Source organism: Pygocentrus nattereri, chromosome 1 (assembly GCF_015220715.1).
Source record: "Pygocentrus nattereri isolate fPygNat1 chromosome 1, fPygNat1.pri, whole genome shotgun sequence".
Classification (NCBI taxonomy): domain Eukaryota; kingdom Metazoa; phylum Chordata; class Actinopteri; order Characiformes; family Serrasalmidae; genus Pygocentrus; species Pygocentrus nattereri.
This window is the reverse complement of record NC_051211.1, coordinates 14,290,329-14,305,291: the sequence shown is the minus strand read 5'-3', so window position 1 is coordinate 14,305,291 and position 14,963 is coordinate 14,290,329. Positions and strand designations below refer to the sequence as shown.

Below are 14,963 nucleotides of genomic sequence, written 5' to 3'. Positions count from 1 at the left end.
TCTCGTGCTCTCTATCTATTACCCTCTCTCTGCCTCACCTCACTCTAAGGTCACCACCCTGTCTTCAGAGGCACACCGCTGTGAGGAGCCAAAGGGGTGTCTATGGTATGTGTGCAGCACTTAATGTAGACGCTGTGCACCCTTTTCAGTAAAAACATCACAGCCTGAAAATATAACTGTTCATTTTATTTGTTTATTTTTTACCTTATCAGACCATTAATCCTGCCAATGGGACAAAATTCAACAGCACTAGAGATAGCAACTGACAGGCAAAGACTTGACAAAAAATACTGGGCTAACTAGCAACTCTAAAGGCATCACTAAAGGTAGTGGGCCGACTAGCAACTCTAAAGATATCCCTAAAGATATAGGGTCAACTAGCATCTCTAAACACTTTAGACACCTGACATCCTTAAAGATAGTGGGCTAATTTGCAACTTTGAAGACAACACTGAAGTTAATGGGCTAACTAGCAACTCTAAAGACATGATAAGAGATAGCATGCTACATAGCAAATCTAAAGACATCCTTAAAGATAGTGGGCTAATTAGCAACTCTGAGGAATTCACTAGAGATATTAGGCTAACTGGCAAGTCTAAAGACATTGCTAACAGTGAGTTAACTAGCAACTCTAAAGACATCCGTAACAGTAGTGGGTAACTAGCAACTCTAGCACATCCCTAATGATAGCGGGTTCAATAGCAACTCTAAAGATATACATTCCTAAAGATAGTGGGCTTGATAGCAACTGTAATGATTTTAGACACTGTGCTAATTAGTGACTCTAAAGACTTGACTAGAGACACCGCGATAACTATAGACATCCCTAAAGATAATGGGCTAATGCGCTCAATGATATTGTGCTAACTCTAAAGACATCCCTAGATATACTGGACTAAGTAGGAAGCATTCCCTCTGAATAATGTTCCAGTGACCAACAAATGACAGATATGTTTCACCATATTTCTCTCAGATCAAACAAAGAAGCTTCTTATGTTCTCAGAAAAATGGACTGACCACTCCAAACTCCAAACTTCAAAATCACAGACTGTGTTTGGGATAACTCATGAGAAGAGGAAAATGCAAACTTCTAAGACTTCATTTTGGACGTGTGGAAAAACACCCCTGCAGATTTCTTTGAGAAACTTCAACTAAGCCTCCTTTTGCTTTTTATTCTTGATGCTGAAAAATAAATAACTTTTACTTGTAACTTTAATGACCATTTTGACTGGACATTAAATAAAAAGGGTCTCTGACTTTTGTATAGTACTGTATGTGAAATAACACGTTTCTTCTCACATTTGCACACTCGCACATGCTCACACCAGTGCAGGCTTGCTCATGGAGTTTGATGGGTTAATCTAGTAAGACAGATATGCCTAAATAATTACGCAGCACTGAAGCAGCCAGCTGCAGGAACACAGCCAGCATGCTGACCCATATTCTACTGCCTGCACTACACACACACACACACACACACGCACAACAAAGACACATATGCATGCACATACATATAGAAAAAAGCATATATATATATATATATATATATATATATATATATATATATATATATATATATATATGATGTGTGTGTATATGTATGTGTATCGTAATACCCACAAGGCAACATATGTATAATTTATATATTTAAAATAGAATATATATCTGCTCTACTTATCATTTGCCATATAGAATATGCCATAGTTGAACTACACTATCTAAGATTTAGGGATTTGGAGATGAAAATGTGTAATTGCATGCGACGTGTACAAGAGAATTTTGTAAAACTGAGACCCCTTCCCCGAGTAGAGTGATTGGTGATGTGTCCCCCAAGGATGTAAGTATATTATTTACTGTTGTCATCATATCTTCATCAGTGTAATGTTGATTTTACATTTGAGACCCGAACATCAAGCTGTACCACATTTTTGAGCCTGTGTGTCTTATATTAATGTGTAAAGAGGTATGACTCCCACAGAATCCAACGTAATGCCTCTTTTAAAGGTGCCGTAGAATGCATTTGTGCTTTAAATTATCCATTGATGTTTACATAGAAGGCATGTGTTTTTGTCAGGGTGAAAAAAGCCCAGATGTGGTTTTATATGCCCATTTACAACTCTATGATTTGGCTTTAGAATAAAACAAGCTGTTTCCCCTGTTTTGATGGGCTCTGGTCCAAGTCGCTGGTTCATAGCGAGCAACATATTAAAAGCACAATACAGGGTATCCAATAAGAATGGAGGTCATTTACATATATCAGTCTTGAAGGCACAATTACATGAACAGCCTATTTAAATCTAAGGGATGAAGATAGGCTGTCATATAAAAATTACTTTTACAGGTTTTGGTAAATAAAACCTCACAAATGTTATAAAATGCAAGAAAATAGGTGATAAATGTAGAAAATTGGCCCATTTAAAACAATCCAGTTGGTCTGAGCAGGATGGCAGTATTGTTATCCTTAAATTCCACTGTGTGAGTGTAAATCTAGACCAAAGTCGATTACTGTTGGTGCTTTTTGGATGGAGCTCATTCCCTCTCGGGAGCAGCTTTAAATGCCCTTGACTCCTGGTTCAGTAATGCAGCTACAAAATCCTGACAGACAGCTCCGCTTATCCAATGACTGAGAAACACTGAGTCAATGGGATTATCCAATAAAGCAGAATTAAATTAAACCTGTCTAAACTCCCACCATCACTGCCTCCACATACCGGCTGTGCGTAACCAGTGCTTTTGGAAGGTTTTAAGCAGATGGATGGAGTGATGGGGCTTGTTTTACAGGTCCAAACTGATGAAAAGAAACTCAATCCTTCTGATCGCTAATCCACTTCATCTGTCTTTTCACTGAGGGTACTGAGAGGAATCCATTCCTGCTGCTATTCTCTCTCACTTTTTCTCTTTATCTGGCGACCTCTTTCCTTCTTTCTTTCTCTCTCAATTTTTCACTTCTCTCTTTCACACTATTTCTCCTATCACTCCTTTTTCTATTTTTCCTTTTCTCTCTCTCCCTTTTTCTCCTTTCTCTTTTTCTATCTCTCTGTTTTCTCTTTTACACCTTTACTTTCTGTTCACTCTCTTTCCTTGTTTCACTCTCTTTCTCTCTCCCTCTCTTGCTGTTTCTCTCTCGCTCTGTCCTTTCCTCCTTATTCCTGTTTAATATTAGCTCTTTCTCTCCTGCTTTCTTTGTCTTACAGAGCCGTGCTGGTGGCATCATGTATGAATTAAAATAATGTGTGGCCATGATATGAATAAGGCATGGGAACAAGATAATTAAGATGTGGCCAGAAACCTAATTATCTGGTTCCCTTGCCTTACTAAATCATGGCTGTGCATTAGGATCCCGTTCGCACACGTTAACACCACGTGGCCATGCTTTATTATTATTTATATGGGATACCACCAGCAGAGCTCTGTGCTCTCTCTCTCTCTCTCTCACTCTCTCTCTCTCTCTCTCTCTCTCTCCTTCTAATATTTCTATGTCTCTCTCCTCAGAGCATCAGAATCATGCGCGTGAGTTGGTGCGGAAGGCTGACCTCTCTCAGTGGAGCGCCATCGTCATTCTGTCAGGAGACGGACTGCTGTTTGAGGTCTGTGAATGAACATAATGTTTAAGTTTGAAATCAGTGTTTTCAATGATAAAAATACACTGTGGCTCCAGATAAGTGTAAAAAAGTATTCTAATTTGCTTCTCCTGTGCAACTGCCCAGGACATTAAATGATGGACAGAGCTGTAGATGATTCAAAACTGACTAAGAAAGCTGTATTTCATCAAGAATGAAGTTAAAATGTATATCCAGACTGACTCGTGTTTAAGTAATGATTGCATGTCATGGCAGATAACTTGACCAAAAATATTAGGGATGCAGTTTTTGGCTGGAAAATGTTCAATGTTTTAACCAAAACAGAAGAAAGGCAGAATTTGGCAACAGAAAAAAAAGAATTAGGTCTACAACAAAGTGTAAAAGTGTATAAAGACATTATAAATACTTAATACTTAAAACAGAAATAGTTCAAAAAAATGCTGTTTCTTTTGTTTTCTGTCCTGCATTGCTCGGCATGCTCAAACAGTCTGAGTAGTAGCAGATAAACAGTGAAAACGATGGTGGCAAGGGATTATTTCAAGGTTTTTACAGAGGACGTTGAACAAGTAAAAGGGGGTGCAAAATAGGCCTGGTGCCAGAATTAAATCATGAGTGAGCCAAACAAAACCATGGCTGCTAATATATCTCACCACAACATACAGAACATTCGTAGAACAGCCAGTACAGAGTGCTGCATTCAAACCCTACTATGTTAATCTGTGTAGCCTTTTATGCCAGGTGTGTGTGGCCTGCAGTGCACGCAAGGCAGCTATGTAACAGAAGTGGATTTAGTGGAGTATGATGATTGGTCGGTAGTGTATTACCCCACTAAATCAGCCCCTGATGCTAGACCTAGTATAAAAACTAGGACTTCTACACTACAAGTTTGAAAACAAGACATCATGCTCAATACACAGAATAGGACTACAGCAAAACAACGGAAGCAGAAAGAACATCCCTGCTAACATGCTAGCGTCATCAGTTGGCTCAGTTTATTAAATGACAAACAATTCACAAACATCAGTGCCAAAGTGCAAATTGTAACCAAAAAAATGGAATTGATTGCATTGGATGACCAGCCATTCTCTGTCAAAGCTGTTGGATATTAGAGGCACATAATGTAACCTAAGTTTATTTCTCTGTATCTCTCTTTATATTTCTTTTATTTATTCCCATCTTTTCCAGTTTTCAGTCTCAGCATGTCCCAAATATCATTTTCAGCTTTGGCCAAGTATTTTCCTAAAAAAATATTGTTTTGGTAATTGGTAATTTAATAATAATAATAATAATAACATAATATTAAAAATATAATATAATATTATAATAATAATAATAATATTTAATAATAATAATAATAATAATAATAATTACAATATATTATTTAGCATTTAACTTCTTAAACTACTTAAAGTATTGAACAAAACATCTAAAATGTGTCTGGTTTATAATATTTGAATCTACACTGTTTCATTTATTATTGCATAAAAATAATAAAAAGTACTAAAAAAGTTAGTACTAAAAGTGCTTTATAACTTTGGAATGCAAGCGTGTATGTGTGAGTATGCATGTTGGTTTGTGTGTCATGCAGGTGATCAATGGATTGATGGAGAGAGAGGACTGGGAGGAGGCTATCCGCACCCCGCTGGGCATTCTGCCAGGAGGCTCAGGAAACGCACTGGCTGCATCAGTGCACCATTACACACAGTGAGTACACTGCAAGACTTTATACCTCAGCATAAGAAAAGACCTTAATTGCTGCGTACAAGCTTGTGGTATGAAATTCAGAATCGCATTTTTAATTATGTAACGTGAAATTATCTGCACTGACAGATGACTTTACATCATTTCTTTGAACAAGCAAAATTGCTTTTTCTTTTTTAGTGCACTATTTCTGTTTATTTGCTCAGTTTAAAAATGATAACGTGCTTTAACCTTTCTACAGGCCACATTTTGTGTTCTATTTTTATCCTTTATAGATACTGTATTTATTTATGTTAAATTCAGCAAATAGACAGTAATTGTTCTTTGAAATCTGCAGAAGTGTGTTCTCTGTAGAGCAAGGGTCTTCAAAATATTAGCTCATAAAATTGGCACTTTCTGTGTGCTACTGTGTTTTCTGTCACTGTGGAAAAGATGAACAAGTCATTTATTCAATTGGTCAGAGGAATTTGGATCAGTAAACATTTATGACAAATAATTGCCTAAGAAGAACAATAAACTGTCTAATGTATTAAGTATGTTCCTACTCAGGCATTTACTTGTTAAAAAATATAGTTTGTTAGTCAAACTAAACAAAAATTTAGTTTCAGTAGACAAAAAAAATGTAAGTTGATCTTCTTTTATTATAAGGGTTAAAAATTACATTATCATCTATTTGATTTGGAAAGCAGACAGTTACAGCTCTCATTGGACACCCACCTTTTGAATGTAGCTTATGAAATATGAAAGTTATGAAGAATATGACGAAGTGCATTTTGGAAGCACCGGTGGTTTCAGGGAGTTTAAGAGGTTACACCGAAGCCAGGGGCCAATTAAAGTCTGTCTGAGGGCTGCATTTAGCCCTGGGGCTGGACTGTGGACACCCCATGCTGTAGAGGATGTGTGAACTTATTTTCAACTAGAAAATCAACAGAACATGTAATTTGACCAGGGAGGCCCAAACTTTTGCATGCAACTGCAAAATGTGCATGGGACATATTATTACACACACACACACACACACACACACACACACACACACACACACACACACACACACACACACACACACACACACACACACACACACACATATATATTGGTTTTGGTTAAATACCAAAAGGACTAAGATCTTGAAAAGGCCAGTGGAAATGTCCAGTCTGAAATTTCTCTGTGGTATATAGGTAGATTAGGTCAAGCAATCTCTCCTATTGGTTAAGCCTTTCTGGAGCTGAACTGACGGTCTTACATGTCTCATTAACAACACACATAATTAGAAGGTGGAATCAATCCATTATGTTCTGATTTTACAGTAGGTGGGACAAGTTTTATGAGAATAAGCCAGTGGTTTTCAAACTGTCAGTCAAGAAACTACTTTGATTCTGCACTGCTGCTCATAAAGTGCCTCTGGATTATCAGTGTGGACTCATAAGAGCTAAGCGCAGCAAGCACGGTCACGCATGTTTGAAATGCAGTAATTGAGTGTTGTGCAAATGTCGCCACACTCAAAGCTTCAGATCTATGATTGCTTTTTACCCCAAGCTACATGCATGCAAATCATACAAAATACTTCAAAAACATTTAGCTTGCAGCAGCAGTTCTGCTACAAAAAAGCTTGTTTTAGCCTAATTAATCAATCATGGTCAGAGCACAGAGATGGCTATCCTCCTAAACTAGTCGGTTCACTTCATGAAATATGTAGTGGGTCAAAAGAAAAACAATCTCTGTACATGTGGGACCTGGAGCGAAAAGATTGGGAACCTCTGGCTCAAGACTTTCTGTAAGTCCTACAGCACAATCACATCACTGACTGTAAATATTAATCTTAAGCTAACCAATGGGCTTAAATGGATAACAGTGCCAGGGCTCTTTACTAAATGGTCACTGTAAAACTTCAACATAGATGACCGGCAGTGCACACAAGGCAGCTATGTAACAAAAATGGGTTTAGTTGAGCATGATGATTGGTCGGTGGGGCATTACCCCACTAAATGACCCCCTGATGCTAGGCCTGGTATAAATACTAGGACTTCTACACTACAAGTTTGAAAACAAGACATCATGCTCCATAAACAGAATAGGACTACAGCAAAACAACAGAAGCAGAAAAAGTGTCCCTGCTAACATGCTAGCGTCATCAGTAGGCTCAGTTTATTAAATGACAAACAATTCAAAAACATCAGTGCCAAAGTGTAACTTAAAAATTGGATTGAGTGGTTTGTCAGTTGTTGGAAATGGATAACGTTGATAGGGCTCTTTGCTGAAAGAGTCACTGTAAAACTGCAGTGACCGCAGGCATTCCCTATCATCCGAATAACCACGGCCCCTTGTGGTTGAAACCAACCCGGTCAAAGTGCTGACACTGAAGCACTTCTTCATCTGTGGCTTCAGGTCATCCACAGAACAAATGGCAATCTGTGGCTAGTCACAGTTATTTCACTGTAGTGAAACACTAAGGAAATCCTAATTTAATGTTACCCTATAATAAAAGGGTTAAGATAACAAACAGCTTGCTAGCACTGGCTGCAGCCAGCTGGTTTTCCCTTCGTTTGTTGAAAAATAGGTACAAAGTCAAAGAGCTTCACATGCCTGTTCCCCTGCAGTGATTTTAATGTCATAATTGTCATAATAATTCAAATTGAAAGTGTCTAAATGGTGCTTTAAAGTCATGATAATAAAACTGTAGGGAGTTTAATCATAATATGATAATATGACACCTCCTGTCACTGGGTCGAGTTGAAAGGACACTGAGCAACCCCTATATGACATAACTGTTTGCCTGACTGACCATACGATTTGGGCTCCTAATAGCTTTAATAAAAAGAATATACTAATTTTATGCAATTAAATTGTCAGAGACCTCAGAAGTTGTTTCTACCAACAAATTGACAGGGCTGATTTTACCCAAAAAGGGACGGGGGCATTACGTAAGGCCAAAGTACCCACATGTGCTGCTTTCATCTATACAGATAAGCCATAAGCCATGAGAGGGCATGCATTCTTGTGATTGTTTCACAGAGAAGGGTGTTGTTAGGCACAATGCAAAGCAGAGTGCCTAAAACCCTCTTCCCCACGAATGGTTTGTCTCAGACTTTAACCAAAAAACACATTTTGTTGATTTGTTATTAATACTGCTGTTATCTAATTATCAACCAATCTCTACTGCATAATCACCATAAAATTAATGTTATAATGTTGATGTCATTTCCTTGTGGACTCCCGAATCCCCATTAATCCGGCCAGTATTTGGCCAGGGGCCAGTGCACAGCTAGCTGTGTGGACATGTGCTGACGTGCCTAGTGCGGTAATAGGCTCATTTCTATGCATGGGACACAGGAAATTAAGCACCGTCTCGGACAGCAGCACAGCTATTCATCACCACAATGGCCCATTGGGAAGGATTTAACATAACTCATATGAGATAGCAGAGGCAGCAGAGAGGAGTTGTGAGTTTCGCTTGATGACAGGCAGCTTAACAGTGTGAAGTCCTTTTCGTAGATGTGTGTGTATGTGTAGGTGTTTGTTTTTATACATTGTCAGAACAAAAAATACTCCTCACTTTGTAAAAACAAAAAAAAAAACCTACAGAACCAAGAAAAAACTTTGACTTAGTTAAAAATAAAATTTCGTCATTAAAAGTAAAGTCATCTCTAAAATTTTGGTTGCCTGGGTTAAGATTATGTTCAGATTCAGGCTTAAATTTATATTACAGGTAGATACTTATAGGTACCCCCTCATCAAACTACATGTTTTATAGATTTGCTAAATGAAAATAAGTTAACATAGGGAACAAGCTTAAATGAGGCATTTTCTGCTCATTTTTGTTTAGTTTCTGTTCATTTGTTCATAAACAAATGAAAAAAATAAACTGTTTAACATATCAGGAAAAAACATTTGAATGCAAGTAAATATTAAATTCCTAAATTCCAGCTAACATTTTAGCACTTATTTTTTCAGGGTTTTTTTTTTAAGTTAACACTTTAGTTTTTAGCATTTTTTCATTTCTTTTAGTGAAATTAGAAGTTTTGGACTTATGGAATTTTTGACATTTTTTTCATGTTTTACATTTTAATATCACTTTCAAAATTCAGTGTGTAAACTTATGACTTGTCAGTGTGTAACATTATGAATTATCAATAATGTAACTCTGTAATGTAAACTGCAGTGAAGTAAATGTTTTTGTGCTTAAATGAAAATTGTTATGATTTTATATGTGTAGAACTGTTCAAAGCTGTGTTTGCTGTTCATGTACTGGCTCACACTTTTGAGTTTTGCTCAGAAATAGCTAAAAGTATAACTGCTAAACAGTCATTACCAAAACATTTGATAAAAAAATGTTTCAGTAGTGTTATGATTGTTTTGGTACACACAACATGGACAATGGTATGGTAATAAAATAAGGTATAGGGTGTTAAGTTGTAAGAACCAGTGTGGCTGTAGGTTTTCATTCCAAACAAGCAGGAGCCCACCAGATTCCACCTGTTCAATCTGTTGGTCTCAGTCTTCAGCCAGTTGGTCCTGTGATCTCCTGCTGTGTTGGAATGAAAACTTTTGGAATAAAAACCCTTTGTAGTTAAGATTGGACACCACTGGTCACTCAAAGCATGAGAATTTTAATCTCATTTAAAAGTTAAAAATTGTTTTCGGATTTGTCTTCAAACCAACTTGAAAAATTATCTATATATTAAATACAGATAAGATATATGTGTTACCCCACATATAAAAAAATGTGTATATGCACGCACAGCTGTAGTTATGAAGCCAGCATACAAAATAGATCTTTTCATTTTTCAATGTCAGTAGTATTTGTGTTTTGGGATTATTATCTCTTAATCCTTACCAGGGGAATTGGAGTTAGTATTGTAAATCTGATAATCCCTTAATCCTACACATATGATTGAAAATTCAATGATACATATATGTATGTAAAGTGTGTGTATGCGCCTTTCAAAGATTCAGTCATTAGATAGCAGTGTTCAAAGTAGAAATCATCACTTTTTATCCACTTAGCATCACTAAATTTCAGCTGTTGCTCCTATAGGATATGTACTGTTAAATTCATTGTGTATTTACATCCCATGCTAAATTAATAGTACTGGAAGCTTTATCTTAAATAGTGACATTAGACATTTGGAAGTTGTAACTGACTTTACTGCTGCATGTCATAGTTTTAGATTGAATTCTTCAGTTTTTTAATATTTAAGAATGCCTAACTCAACATAAAGCATTGCTACACTGGATATGTTTAGCATAGTTTCAGGCATTTTATTCCATAGGCAATTTGTGATTGCAGGCATGCATTCATTTGTGTTCTCCTGCTGTTGTGGGTTTGTGCCAGTTTCTTCCCTTTCAATGAGTCATGCAAAAGCTCTAACAACTCCTCCTTGTGGAGAAGCTTAAACCTGCAATCTGAATGATGTGTGATTGTCATTCAAATGGCCAGACAGGTGTGTGTTTGTGTGTCTCTGCATTAAATGTGTATGTGTGTGCATGTGTGTATTGTTTATCTCAGGGCAGATGGAGTGTTTGGCGAGGATCTGCTGCTGAGCTGTGGTTTCGTGCTGTGTAAGGGTCTGGTGTGTCCTCTGGACCTGCTCTCTGTACGCCTCTCCTCGGGCCACCGTCTCTTCTCTTTCCTCTCTCTTGCCTGGGGCTTTGTGGCAGATGTGGACATTGAGAGCGAGAAGTATCGTCCCGTAGGGGCAGTGCGCTTCCTGGTGGGCGCCCTAGTGCGTCTGGCATCTTTACGAACCTACCAGGGCAGGCTGGCTTTCCTGCTAGCCACAGAAGAGTCCAGCTCAGTCACAGCGCACTCTCCCCCTTCGCTTCCTGCTTCTTCCTACTGCTCCTCTTTACCACGTGTGTCAAACACACAGCAGCATCACAGTTCTGAACGTCCAGCCACAAGTAAGAATGTTGAAATCAATAATGGTAATATTGTATGTGCTAATCTTGGTAACACTTTACGTGAATCCTGCCGCATAATGCTGACATTATCATGCTTTACGTGCTGATGACATAACTGATTTTGTTTAGTATATAACAATGTCATATTATTTATAGCAGCCATGGCAGAGGCCATGCTAATTTTTGCTGTATACTCTATATTAATGGACATAATCTGTCATGACATACATGTGATATCTTCTATGTCGTGTTTATGCTTATGTCAAGGCAACCAAAATAAAATTCTCAAGGCCATTTTCGACCATATTTCACTTCTCTGTAAGTTTATCATCAGGAATAATTTTGAGAACATAACCAACTCCATAAAATTGCCCTTCCAGTCACAGGAGCTGACCTGAAGGAACATGGGCCTGTTGATGACCTCATGACCCCTCTTGGAGCACCTGTACCCACAGACTGGACTGTAGTGGAGGAACGTGACTTCGTCCTGGTTCTGGCCACCTGCCACTCCCACCTGGCTGAGGACCTGATGGTGGCGCCGGATGCCCAACCGGGTGACGGCCACATTCACCTATTCTACGTGACGGCAGGTGTGTCACGGCCGGCCCTGCTCAGGCTCTTCCTTGCTATGGAGAAGGGGGCACATCTGGCATGTGACTGCCCACACCTGGTGTACCGCCGGGTCAAGGCATTGAGGCTGGACCCAGTCACGCGGCCCGGAGTCATCACTGTGGACGGGGAACAGGTGGAGTATGGCCCTGTCCAGGCACAGGTGCACAAAGGATATGCAAGGCTGATCTCAGGTTGACCTTTGAACTAGGATTGGGTTAAAAAAGATAATCAAACTCAAACTTATGTTAGCGATAATGCGCCTTTAAGGTTCTTTTGATAAAATGATTATGTTGTTCCAATCCTGAAATCAATACAAGCAGCAAAGGCTTGAACTTTGAACAATCTCTACTGGTGATGTGGAACTTTTGCTGGCTAGACAAGAAGGGAGACATCTAGCCATTCACTCATGACAGCAGAAATAAGCAACACAGTTAGCATAGTGAACTAGCTAGCTGTTTTCAGTGTTGAAATTATGGAAAGTACAAAAGAGAGTTTGAAAAACATGTAACTACAGGACATTTTGGAAAAAATCATTATGACAGTAAGTTTGTATACTACATCTTCATATTTCTTCAGGGTTAAAGGTTTAGGTGAAAAAGGCATCACCATCATTTTATCACCTGATGGCTGATAAACGTATATGCCAGTTGAAGTAGGCAGCACAAACCAGATGGACTACTTAGATTGTGGACTCATTCAGGCTGTTGAATGCCCTGGCACCTGAGCTGGACTGAATCCCACATCAGGTTAGGCTTATGACAAGGAAAGCTTTGACTCAAAGAAACACATGGGTTCAGTCCCTTTTCAACGCTGTGTAGAAGTGCCAAAGTTACTCACTAGACTGCGCATTTCAGTCATTCTTTTTTTATTTAACATTAAGAAACGTTCTATGTTTTTATCTGACTCATTTTATCCCTTTCTTGAATTCTAGTTTCAGGACAAGATGGTTTTGCTGGTTTAGCTGTGGAGTGTGGATTTGTGTGGTCCTATAGGAGTGCATTATGCACTGAGCTGTCTGAATGAATAAGTGTGACATGCACTAACAGAGCAGAAGCTGTGTGTGTGCGTTGGTCCCGAGAGAAGCACACACCATGTGGCTCGTGTGTGGAGGAGAAAACTTGCTCTATGACGGTGTTACTCACCAGACCTTCTGTTCGCATAATTTTACCAAGGGGAATAGGCCTTTCCCACATTAACAACTCTGAATGTTTTCTGATACATGCAATGCTGGGTATCATGCTGACTGTTATCTAATGCTCAACTCATTCTTAAGTTTGGTGTAACAACTAGGCCTTGGTGATAAGGCAATGTAATTGCACACTGGCAATGCTTGACAACTAAAGATGATAATCAGTGTGTGGGGAAAGAGAACTGGTGGAGAACTAGTGAGGACATGTTTAAATTTAAACAGCTTGCTAAATAATATTACACAATATGTACATGCAATATTTTATACTCCTTTACTGCTAAAACAAAAGATTATTATTAGGCATTACTAAGCCATTCAGGCTACAGTACAAATTCCTCACTATACTTGGAACAATTACAGGGAGGAGCAAAAGATCAGACACAGGTGAAGGGCATGCCAAAGGGGCGGAGCAAGGGAGGAGCAGGAAAACCAAAACAAACAGAAGCACAAGGCCAGAGATGAGGGAAGATAAACAAACGGGAAAAACAGACAAAAACAAGGGCAAGGCAAGACGGTATGTCAACCCCAGAGTGTGATACACCATCTTAGAAGAACTTTCAGCATTTTGCATTTAGATAATGTCCCAATGGTTCAGATTAATAGTAAAATTAAGTATATAAACTTCATAGTTTCCCACTGGAATGTATAACTACACTAGCTGGTGCCCACAAGAGAGTCCACAGTGAACGAGATTGATGAAATAAACAGCTAAAATCAAAAGATTGAATGTTCCTAGCTATTTATGCAGGAGTAGTAGGATATGTTCCATTACAAAATCTATGAAAACCACAAGCATACTTCAGTTTTTCTACAACAAGTAGATTTTGTGTAGTAGGGCACCAGCATTTTTACTAAATGTTGACTGGTTGGTGAGCTGACCAGCTCATTGGCTGAATAAATTGGTTTGCCCTCACTGACGTCATGATCATAAGGCCCTGTTAGCAAGTCCTATAACTGGAGCTCAGAAGTGCTTAAAATAATATTTGATGCAGTTCTGTGTTGAGAAAACGAGTGCATTCTTCTATATAAAAAGTGATTAACCATTTAAAAACCACAATTTTGCTACACAAAAGCTACACAGGATCTCATTCATTTTGGACTCACTTGAGAGCGCCCTCTAGTGTCTGACAATCGCAGATTTTTGAGTGACAGTTGGTGTTTTGATGTGTGAAAAACAAAAGCAGTTGTGAAACCTTTATTTCATATTAACAGTGCATACATGGCTAATGCTAGCACCATAAGGGTTTACTCCATTACCAAAGCCTGTTTATTCAACTGTGTAATCTGAGAGAATGATGTACTTAACTGTTGTTTTATGATTCGCCTTTTTTTATGTGCATTGCTTCCATGGATTTTAAAACACTTTCTAATTAACCCCATTCATTTTTTCTCTCCTCAATGAGTCTTTTCATACATTACAGAGATGCAAAGCGGTCTAACGTGTTTCTGTCCTCAGCCGCTAATGCTCCTTCTCTCTCTCTTACTTTATCTGTCTCTCCCACAGCGTGTGAATATTGTATATGGAGGTTTGATTTAATGCAGGAGAACATGTTAACACTGTCAAAGCCATTAAGCATCACTGGGACTTTCATGGAGGGCTGTAAGTGGTGCAGTGGTTGGATGGGACTAGCAGGCCTTTTCCAGATTGGGAAATCTAGACACAGCACAGTGTGAAATTCAGCAGCAATTCTAGAAGTTATTGCTATGAGCACAAGTGTTTTCACACTATTTGAGATCCATAGCACAAACTCTGCTCATACGGCAGCCTGTTTTATCCATTCACCTTATTTACATGGCAGCTATTTCACATTACATGTGGGGTAATTGACCTCCCAGCCTCAGGCCTCAAATGTGTACTGTAGTGAGTTTGGACAAGAAAAATCAACATGAGAAACTGATGCACACAATGTACTTTTATTAGTAAGTTTGGTTACAGTGTATTGTTAATTTCAAATTGTATTTATTATGTATGTGTG

At 38.5% G+C, this 14,963-nt stretch overlaps 1 protein-coding gene across 1 annotated transcript in view; it reads left to right on the top strand.

Annotated features, from left to right (window-relative positions):
* Positions 1-14,366, top strand: part of LOC108441280 (sphingosine kinase 1-like) — a 43,459-nt gene extending 29,093 nt beyond the window's left edge. The window contains exons 3-6 of the mRNA XM_017720718.2: positions 3,493-3,587; positions 5,170-5,285; positions 10,792-11,186; positions 11,567-14,366. Coding sequence (XP_017576207.2) covers positions 3,493-3,587; positions 5,170-5,285; positions 10,792-11,186; positions 11,567-11,994 — 1,034 coding nt within the window. The 3' untranslated portion in view covers positions 11,995-14,366. The remainder of the gene's footprint in view (positions 1-3,492; positions 3,588-5,169; positions 5,286-10,791; positions 11,187-11,566) is intronic.
* The last annotated feature ends 597 nt before the right edge of the window (positions 14,367-14,963 follow it).